This window comes from Pinus tabuliformis, chromosome 5_1 (genome assembly GCF_031772625.1).
Source record: "Pinus tabuliformis cultivar Carrire ecotype Pingquan chromosome 5_1, CPIR1, whole genome shotgun sequence".
NCBI lineage: Eukaryota > Viridiplantae > Streptophyta > Pinopsida > Pinales > Pinaceae > Pinus > Pinus tabuliformis.
Window position 1 is genome coordinate 383309922 of NC_142305.1, and position 11509 is coordinate 383321430.

The 11509-nt window shown below is 39.3% G+C and overlaps 1 protein-coding gene across 1 annotated transcript; it reads left to right on the forward strand.

The window, feature by feature from the left end:
• Window positions 1-1626: 1626 nt before the first annotated feature.
• LOC149165050 (lysM domain receptor-like kinase 4) lies at window positions 1627-9677 on the forward strand. The gene is made up of 3 exons (XM_089429690.1): window positions 1627-3587; window positions 4079-4166; window positions 9603-9677. Exons 1-3 carry the CDS (start codon window positions 1627-1629, stop codon window positions 9675-9677), a joined length of 2124 nt encoding a protein of 707 aa, XP_089285816.1.
• The last annotated feature ends 1832 nt before the right edge of the window (window positions 9678-11509 follow it).

Sequence of the window (11509 nt, forward strand, 5' to 3'; positions counted from 1 at the left end):
ATATATATATATATATATTTGATGGCAAAGGTGGTAAGGATTCAAGTCGCCGTCACCAACAGCAACAACCAATGCCTGTGGCTGATGTGGTCGGCCAATTGAAGCAGATCATTAATTTTTGCTCTCGCATGATCTGGATTTTAATACTCCTCCACTTCTCATTACTCCACAAGTTGGAGAGGCACGATCATTGCTTGTCTCAATCACTTTGAATTGCTAGTTGCTCTCCGAGCTATAGTCTACGTACTTGCTTTGTTCCTTGCTTGAAATTTCCCCATTCCCGCAATGAATTTCCTTCGCAAGAATCATTTCGTTGTGGCCTTCCCTACTCCAGATTTATGTCCATCCTCTATATTCTCACAGTTTTTGGGCGCTAGAAAAGGGACAATGTGCTCGATACTTTGCACCAAGGGTCCTAAGATTTTCCTATATACATTCCCTCGTCGCCTTAACAACTTGGTGTCTCAATCCAATGTTCTTTTTCCTCCCATCCATTGCGATGAAAGGGCAATGTGTGAGATGCAAGTGAGGTGGTGGAGGTTGTGTCTCTCCCAGCAGTGTATGGCTTCATTTTTGTGGCAAGTCTTTTGCTTGGCTCTACCATGACCAAACTCCACCAAAAGTGCAGCAAGATCTAGAACACATTGAGGATGATGTGCATCTCAAACACCAATAGCATTTGAACACAAAGGCGGTGGAGGAAATTTCAATCTGGTATCAGACACTAGGCACACATGAAGGAAATAGAAATGGTATAATCATACAATTGATTTATAGCATCACATAAAGACATTGTTTGGTAGAGTCTAGTTAGACCATTATGCGGCATAGGATATAATTTTGGTGGTACTTGAGGAAATTCAACTCCAATAGAGAGACATAGAGGGATGACTTGCTCACATTGAAGTAGGGTTGACTCCTAGGCCAACCCAAAATGTTAAATTCAATGTGGTAGCTATGAGGTGGAAACCTCATCTTCCCCTTAATTTGATATTTAAGTTTTTTTTTTTTTTTTATCTTGGACTTAATCTATATGGCAAATAATTTCTTCTCTTATACCCAAGACAACTTATAAAAACTTTAATAAACTTTATATCTTTTTTATTTTAAAACTCATAATGGTGAGTTATTCTTATGTCATTGATCTAATTTCCCAAATAACTACAAATATATAATTTTTTTATTTATTAATAAAAAATTAACTTTACAAAATTATAAAAATAATTTTATTATAAAATATAAATAATTTTAATAGTTGATAAAACTATTTATTTCTTAATTTAATAATTATGCTTTTGAATTCTTAAAAAAAAACATAATTTTTAATTTAAAAATGAATTCAATACTTTCAATACACTTTATATATATATATATATATATATATATATATATATATATATATATATATATATATATATATATATATATATATATATATATATATATATATATTAAAATCAATTTTATTATTACATTATTAAAAATCAAATATGGCATCTTTCCATTCAATAAATTATTAAAAGAAATCTGAACCAGCAAGCACTTACATATGCAACCAGAGTAGATGCCATCCCATCCTTTGGACCAAGTCCCCTTTTAACACCAGCGCATGTAACATATTCCATGATGTTACGAAGACTGAGTAAGAAGATTGAAGGCACCCGACTGAGTAAGGGATCTCCTTATTCCTTAACAAACCTCCATCTGTCAAATGCCCGGGCAGGTGATAACCAGAGATATCGTCAGCTCCCATGGGGTGCAGTGGACTTGACTTATTCTTGGGACCGACCCGAAGAACATCATAAAATTCACCCCTGCGGTGCTGGGCTGAGCAATTTCTCAAGGAAAGGAACAATGGGATGCCTGCGATGGTTCCTAATTGTTCTTGCATCTTGTCTGATTGCGTCGGGGCAGCAGACGTATGAGAAACCCCCGGACTGCTCAAACACTAATCCCCCAAACAATTTGTACGGCTACACCTGCAATGGCCAAAATCTTAGCTGCCAAGCCTACGCAACTTACAGAGCCCAAGCAGGCTACCAGTCCCTCCAAAACATCAGCTCCCTCCTCAATTCCGACCAGTCCCAAATGGCCCAGATCAACATGCGATCCGACACCCAGGTCCTCGACATCGACACAGAAATCATAGCTCCCATAAACTGTTCGTGTGCCGGAAATTACTCGCAGGTCAATGCAACCTACTTCACCCGAAGCGGGGACACTGTTTTAATAATGGCGAACAATATCTACGAGGGACTTTCTACTTGCCAGGCCATAACGCAGCAGAACTCGGGCACTAGTTCCACCCTTCAGTCTGGTATGAGAATGACAGTCCCTGTCAGATGTGCCTGCCCGACGCCTGCGCAGGTCGGGCAAGGAATCCTGTACCTGCTCTCTTATTTGGTCGGAGAGGGGGACACTCCGGACACCATAGCCAAGAAATATAGCCAAGACGGAGCCAAGACTGCGCAATTACTGGATGCCAACGATCTCAACCCTAACGAAACAATTTTCCCGAGCACGACCCTCTTGGTTCCTCTGCAAAAGACGCCCACGAATCCCCCTCCCCCAACCTCGATCCCTGCATCTTCGAGCAAGCATAGCGGCTGGAACAGGGGACTCCACCTTGGCCTCGGTGTCGGAATCTCCGCTGCGGTGGTCGCCGCGGCGGCAGCTTGCTGTATTCTCTTCGCGATAAGAAAAAGAAAACGCCAACACCTCACCGAGCTGCCGAGCTCGAACATCAAGATACCAAATCAGGCAACTGTGACGCCGACAGAGTTGCCTGACGAGCTTGCAGTCGGATTGCAAAAAATTGGGCAAACTTTACCACAGTACGAATTGAAAGAATTGGAAGCCGCGACAGGGGATTTCAATTCGGCGAATAAAATTTCTGGCTCCGTCTACCGCGGCACCATCGACGAAACCCCTGTAGCGATCAAGAAAATGCAGCGCGACGTGTCTCAGGATGTCAGAATTCTTGAAAAGCTCCACCACTTCAACCTGGTTCGCCTATTGGGATTCTGTGTCTCCGACACACATTCATACCTCGTCTTCGAGAATGCCGACAACGGCTCGCTGGCCGACTGCCTTCAGAGCAATTCGCCCTTTCTGAGCTGGAGACGCAGACTGGAAATCGCTCTGGATGTGGCAGACGGACTCAGCTATCTTCACAATTACAGCGTGCCGCCCTACGTCCATAAGGACATCAAGAGCAGCAACGTTCTGCTCGACCGCAATATCCGAGCCAAGATTGCCAATTTCGGCCTCGCGAAATCGGCAGAAGAGGGTTTTTGTCTGACCAGACATGTGAATGGCATGAAGGGATACATGGCGCCTGAATACCTTAAGGACGGTCTCGTGACTCCAAAGCTTGACGTCTTCTCCTTCGGGGTCGTCATGCTGGAGCTTCTCTCAGGAAAACCAGCGGTTTTGGGCCGGGATGGAGATGTCATGCTGTGGACTACAATTGAGGGCTTGGTCGAGGGTTCGAATCCTAAGGAGAAACTTAAGGGTTTCATGGATTTGGGCCTGCAGGATGGCTATCCTTTGGAAATAGCATTCGCTATGGCCAGGCTGACGAGGATGTGCGTTCATGAGGATTTGAACAGTCGGCCCACCATTAGCTGTTGGAATTTTCTGATAAATTCCATAACAGACAGACAAAAATAGCACTCTGTTTTTACACAGAAAAACAGAAAAATCGCTTGCTAGAAACGGTGTTTCAGCAACACAGTTTTTTTTTCAGTTGCTGAAACAGGTGTTTCAGCAACGCTGATCGTGGTGTTTCAGCAACGTAAATTTTTGACGTCAAGTATTTTTTAAGTTACGGTGTAACAGCAACAGGAAAATAACTTGCGTTTAATAAAAGTAAACTAACTGTTACAGGAATTTCATAAGAGATTGTGCTTGAAAAAAAAACGCTGTTGTTTTACACAAATAAGATCTGTGTTCTCTCTTAGTAAACAAACATAAAACAAATTACAGACAAATCTGCACTGCTGTGCATTTTTGCCTTTCCGCTCTCTGCTACACTGTTGCGTTTACACTGCTGTGCACTGCCGTGCCTTTCTGGAAGAATTTATCTTCACGCTGCTGCGTGCTCTTCTCTGCTGTGTATCACTCTGCTGCTACAGCTGCTAACATTAAAACAGAACTGCTGTGCGGTATTTATATGCTGAAAGATATTTGATTAAAACAATAAAATATTACAAAATATCTTCTAATGTTTATCTCAGAATTTATTGCAGCAAGGCGGTGATGCCTTTATCAAAAAACAAGTCGGTTGTCTGCAGGGGAAATCAACTGAAACTTTAATGCATATTAATGTGCAGAAATATCAAAGGCGACTTGGCTGCACCGAACATCCTGTAACATTTACTACAAATCAGATTCCTGTGCAGCTGTTCATTGTTGTAGTTGGAATTAAATTCCAACACTCCCCCTTAATTTCAACTGTTGCATACCCAGACATTTTCTGAAATGATCAAAACCTTTCTTTGCTAATGGTTTTGTCAAGATGTCTGCAAGCTGATCCTCTGTTCTGTAGTGCTGCAAAACAATCTCACCATTGTTAACCAATTCACGTATGAAGTGATATTTGGTGTCTATGTGCTTTGTTCTTTTATGAAAAATAGAGTTTTTAGACAATGCTATTGCTGAGCTATTGTCACAGTAAATGGTTGTGCCATTTTCTTGTTCATGACACAAATCTTTGAGAACTCTTCTCAGCCATACTGCTTGGCATGCTTCTGCTGTTGCTGCCACATACTCTGCCTCTGTTGTTGACAAAGCCACAACTGGTTGCTTCTTGGAAGCCCATGAGATGGCTCCCGATCCCATATGAAACACATATCCCGATGTGCTTTTCCTATCATCAACACTTCCAGCCCAATCACTGTCAGTGTAACCTGTCAACATGAAACTTTCAGAAGAGGAGTATAAAATACCAAACCCCTTCGTTCCATTCACATACCTTAGAATTCTCTTGGCTGCCTGCCAATGAGTCTCTTTCGGTCTTTCCATAAATCTGGAGATTAAACTCACAACGTGCATAATGTCCGGCCTAGCTGCAGTCAAGTACATAAGGCTGCCAACTATGCTCTTGTACAATTTTGGATCAAAATATTTGCTGCTGTCTTCTTTGGTTAATTTCAGCCCCATTACTGTTGGAGTCACAGCAGCCTTGCTGTTCTGCATGTTAAATCTCTTCAAAACAGCTTCTACATATTTATCTTGAGAAATGAAAACACCATTTTCACTTTGGTCTACTTCAATTCCAAGAAAATATCTTAAGAAGCCTAAGTCAGTCATTTCAAATTCACTCTTCATGACTGCTTTAAAATCAGCAATGAGAGAAGCATCATTGCTAGTAAAAATCAGATCATTTACATATAAAACAACAATAATAATCTTACCGTCATTCTGCTTTATGTAGAGTGTGGGTTCACCATCACACTTAGCAAACCCATTCTCAATCAGATAAGCATCAATTCTGCTGTACCATGCTCTTGGAGCTTGCTTCAGCCCATAAAGAGCCTTCTTCAGTTTACAAACTTTATGCTCTTGTCCTTCAACTTCATAGCCCGGAGGTTGATCAACATAAACCTCTTCTTTTAACACTCCATTCAGGAATGCAGATTTAACATCCATCTGATAAATCTTCCATTTGTGTTGTGCTGCAATAGACAACACTGTTCTGACTGTTTCCATCCTTGCTACTGGTGCAAAGGTTTCATCATAGTCTCTGCCTTGTTGCTGCTTGTAGCCTTTCACAACAAGTCTTGCTTTGTGCCTGTCAATCTTACCTTCAGCATTGCTCTTGGTCTTATAAACCCACTTAACTCCAATGGCATCTTTGCCTTTAGGGAGATCCACTAACTCCCATGTTTTACTCTTCTCAATTGCACCAATTTCTTCATTCATTGCTTCAATCCATTTATCTTCATTTACAGCATCTTCAAAATGGATTGGGTCATCAATATGAAAATACAAAGCAAATAATGAATTCAGACCGGTATTGTTACTTACCTCTCCTTGTTCATAAATCTCATTCAGATTTCTGAATCTTGGTCTTCTTGGTGTGCTTGGAGTTCCATCCGAACTTGAGGGTGTATTTGATCCCTGTGGTGTTTCAGCAGTAGCTGTTTGTGGTGTAACAGCAACTGTTCTTCCTTGACTTCTCAAGGCTATTCGGATTCCAGCTTGTGGTGTGGTTTGTTGTACTTGTTGTGGTGTAGGAGGAGCCACCAAGGAAGGATTATTTGCTGTTGTCCCTTCCTCTTCTTCTTCATGAGACACTATTGTCTTCGCATTCACTGTTTTTTCCAAGCTTCCATCCCAAGCTTCATCTTCAATGAACTGCACATCTCTGCTTACTATTAACTTCTTGGTGGATGGATTATAGAGTTTGTATGCTTTTGACTCATCACAATAGCCAATAAAAACACACTTCTCCCCCTTACTATCAAGCTTTTTTCTTAGCTGATTTGGTACATGTGCATATGCCACACAACCGAATACTCTCATGTGAGTGACAATTTGCTTTTGACCACTCCATGCCTCTTCTGGTATTCTGTTCATGACAGCTTTAGTTGGGCATCTATTCAAGATGTAAACTGCGCAAGTAACATCTTCTGCCCAATACTCATACGGCAAGTGTTTTGCCTTCAGCATACTTCTGACCATGTCAAGAATGGTCCTATTCTTTCTTTCAGCAACACCGTTTTGCTGAGGTGTATACCTTGCTGTGAGTTGCTTTTGTATGCCATTCTCTCTGCAAAAACGCAGAAATTCTTGGGAGATGTACTCTCCTCCTCTATCTGTTCTGAGCACTTTGATATAATGCCCGCTCTGCTTTTCAACAAGAGTTTTGAAGTGGCGGAATTTTTCAAACACTTCACTCTTCTGTTTCAACATATACACCCATGTCTTTCTGGTGTAATCATCAATAAAAGTTAAAACATATCTATTTCCAGCAAATGATGGTATTTGCATCGGTCCACACACATCAGAGTGAACAATTTCCAAGGGTGCTTTTGCCCTTATACTCTTTCCTGCTGGAAAGCTTTCTTTATGTTGCTTGCCCAAGATGCAGCCTTCACAAAGGCTGTCTGGTTTCTCAATCAACGGCAATCCCTTTACCATGCACTTTCTGTGCAACAGATTCAGGCCTCCGAAATTGAGATGTCCAAATCTCAAATGCCACAACCAATTCACATCTTTCACCTGTTCTTGAAAGACTTCTTGTGTTACAGCCGCAATAGTTCTGCCTTCCTTCAAATCTGCCCTGAGTTTGAGAGGAAACATTCTATTGCTGGTCATCTGCACCTGTGCAATGATCTTCTTACTTGGAGGTATGTCTCTGATAGTACACAAATCATCTTTGAAGAACACGTTGTAACCTTTGTTCATGAGCTGTCCAATGCTCAAAAGATTACACTTTAGACCAGGTACATAGTATATAGCTTGCACAGTCATCTGTTCTCCATTTTTTGCTCGGATATTGACACTGCCCTTACCTTTGACAGTTATCTTATCATCAGTCCCTGTTGTTACCTCAGATTTCACATTTTCATCCAGATTGGCAAACATTGCAATATTTCCAGTCATGTGATTACTACAACCTGAGTCTAAGAACCAAAAATCATCTTGTTTGTCTTGTGCTATGTTACATGTTAACAGCACATTCTTTGGGTTCTTATCTTCTTCATTTGCAAAATTAACATTCTGCCTATTGTTCATGTCATTTTGTTTTTTCTTGCATTCATTGGCATAGTGCCCAAATTTTTTACAATAATGACATTGGACTTGGGATTTGTCATACCTTTGTCCATGAGCTTGATGTTTGCTTGAACCTTCAGCTTGGTTCTGATTGCAGCTCCTTCCTCTTGTGCTAGCTGGATAATTTCTGCCTCTGTTTTGGCTTCTTCCACGACCTCTGTAATTTGCTCTGCTTCCACCTCTTCTTTGGCCAAAAGACATCTGAGTCTTGAATGCTTGCTCAAAAGAGGAATCTGTTCCTCTACTTAGTCTGTGTTCATGAGACAACAGAGAAGCACTCAGCTCATCTACCGTGAACTGTGAGAGATCTTTTGTTTCTTCTATTGCCACCACAATAGATTCAAACCTTGAGGGTAAACATCTCAAGATTTTCTCTACAACCCTTCTATCTTCAAGAGTCTCACCATGAGACCTTATCTGGGTTATCAAGCCAATAACCTGGGTGAAGAATGAATCTATTGTATCAGATTCCTTCATGCTGAGATTTTCAAAGTCTCTCCTCAACATCTGCAACTTTGCAGTCTTCACCTTCTCCATGCCTTGGTAGGCAGTTTGGAGAATATCCCATGCCTCCTTAGATTTTGTTGCTGCTGCAATCCGCGGAAAAACACTTTCATGTACTGATTAGAAGAGGAAAAAGAGGGCTTTGGCATCCTTCTTCTTGTCACTCTTCAACTGGTCTCTTTCTGCTGTTGTCAAAGCAGCCAGTGCTGTTGCATCTGCAGGTTCAGCATAACCTGTTTCAACCAGCTCCCATATTCCTTGAGAAGCAAACAATGCTTTCATTGTTATGGACCAATAACTGTAATTTTTCCCATTAAACTGAGGCAGTTGGGGATTTGTCAAACCTGTTCCAGCATCTGCCATCTTAACCTGTACTGGTAAAGAAAAGGTACTGACTGTATTTTGAAAAACAAGCAAAAACTTTCTCTGCTAGAAAAATCTGCTTAACAAACTTCTTACAGCTCCTACAGTGAAAAACAAGCTCTGTTTTTGACTCACTGAGTGCCTAGACTAGCTCTGATACCATGTTGGAATTTTCTGATAAATTCCATAACAGACAGACAAAAATCGCACTCTGTTTTTACACAGAAAAACAGAAAAATCGCTTGCTGGAAACGGTGTTTCAGCAACACAGTTTTTTTTTCAGTTGCTGAAACAGGTGTTTCAGCAACGCTGATCGTGGTGTTTCAGCAACGTAAATTTTTGACGTCAAGTATTTTTTAAGTTACGGTGTAACAGCAACAGGAAAATAACTTGCGTTTAATAAAAGTAAACTAACTGTTACAGGAATTTCATAAGAGATTGTGCTTGAAAAAAAAACGCTGCTGTTTTACACAAATAAGATCTGTGTTCTCTCTTAGTAAACAAACATAAAACAAATTACAGACAAATCTGCACTGCTGTGCATTTTTGCCTTTCCGCTCTCTGCTACACTGTTGCGTTTACACTACTGTGCACTGCCGTGCCTTTCTGGAAGAATTTATCTTCACGCTGCTGCGTGCTCTTCTCTGTTGTGTATCACTCTGCTGCTACAGCTGCTAACATTAAAACAGAACTGCTGTGCGGTATTTATATGCTGAAAGATATTTGATTAAAACAATAAAATATTACAAAATATCTTCTAATGTTTATCTCAGAATTTATTGCAGCAAGGCGGTGATGCCTTTATCAAAAACAAGTCGGCTGTCTGCAGGGGAAATCAACTGAAACTTTAATGCATATTAATGTGCAGAAATATCAAAGGCGACTTGGCTGCACCGAACAGCCTGTAACATTTACTGCAAATCAGATTCCTGTGCAGCTGTTCATTGTTGCAGTTGGAATTAAATTCCAACATTAGCGAGATTCAGATGGCGCTTTCGACATTGCTGTCGGCTTCTGCCCATCATTAGAATAGGAATCCACGATTTCCAATCCCAGCAGCGATTTAGATCCCACGCCATGGAATTTTTGGCATGATTATCTGGTAAAGTTTGTCTAACAATTCTATGTTTTGGCTCAGTGAAACTTCTTCGTTCAATTCGACTATTTCTTGGTAATTTGTTAATTGTTTTCAATGTCTTTCGGTTTTGTAAAGTTGTAACAAAAATGATGTTAAAAATCATGTTTTGGAGAATTTTAGTTAGAATTTTGTGATTCAATTTAAATTTTATAAAATTGTAATATTTTCAAAATATTTAAATTATACAAACTACTCATTCAAATATGCAAATCTTATAATCTTTATTAAATTTCAAATAAAATCAATGGTAGTTTATAAGTTTTTCTGTTATGTTTTCCACTCTAATTTGTTTAAAATTTGATAGAGATTTTTTGGAATCACAAGTTTGAGTTGTATACTCTCTACAATCCAAGTGCACCAAGGGTTTTTCAAGGTAGTCGGTTTAAACCAGCGTAGATCAAGTAGAATATTGCCTTACCCTCAGGAAACACAATCAAAATACTAGGATTTGGGGAGCTCAATAATATACAATATTCGACCAATGAATATGCATGGACATCAATCTTTATTAGTTATGACAATATTACAAACTCAATTTCTAGCTAGTATACTATGCCCAAAACAATATAATAACACCCCTATCATATTCTTGCTTCATCCCATGAGTTAGAATCCAATATATAAAAAAAAAATATAGCCTTCTATAAAGAAGAAAAAAAATATCAGTACATTATATAAGCGAATTTGTAATTATGAGCCTTAGGGACGACAACAATGTCACCCTTTAGACCTCTTTATGCTAGAAAATAACCATAAACAATATTAAAATTTCCAACCAAGAAGAGAGGATGACAATATATAAAAGTGACCTTATAAGAGATTTTGCCAACCTTTGAATGTTTTCTTAATGATGCTCCAAACCTGCACAAGATATCTTCACTTATGGTCCAATGGTCTAGGTATTTCTCCACAATGAAAAAACCGTACAAATGAGAATGTGACTCTCTTTCATGGTTCAATTTATAGCCCATAGATTTCTCCAGAAACTCTTAGGACACCCTCTTTTAGTACGGATACTTCAAGATAATCTTCTAAATATTTCTATGTGGGGCTCCCTCCCTTTATATGAAGCAAAGTATATTCTAGAGACATGTATAAGGGGTGTTGCTTACAGAAATTTCTTTCATCAACCTTTTAATAGAATATTTTAGAGAAAATTTTAGAAGGTTGTGCATCCATCGTGAAATAGGATCTAGAATTATCTTCAAGACAAGGTGCTCTTCAAGAGAGATATTCTATCAACTTCTCAAAATATCAATAGAAATCCCAAAAATACTAGTCTCTTCTATACATTTCAATGTAGAGTTCTCCTTAGACCATGGTCTCCTTGACCTTAAACCATGTGCTCATGTGTTGTGATGTCCTCTTTGTGCCTCTAAATATGCAATTCTTGGCTTGACTAGTGTGAAAATGCCTCAAAAGTATCTTTAATGAAAATTTTTCATACAAATATGTAGAAGATGCCCCTAAAAGGTGAATTACTACCACAAGTGCAACAATGATATGACCTCGGCACTCAAACATTCCTAAAAATATGTATCTCTCAATCATGTGAAAGAAAAGACAAATCTAAGCGGGTAACATACATATGACCTATGCAATTTCACTCAAAAAAAAATGGAAATCAATTTATGAATTTTATAGTTGTAATGGATACCATATTTGGGTTAAAGATAATTTGAGATTTCAAACCACTATGTGCACCAAGTATAAAATAATATA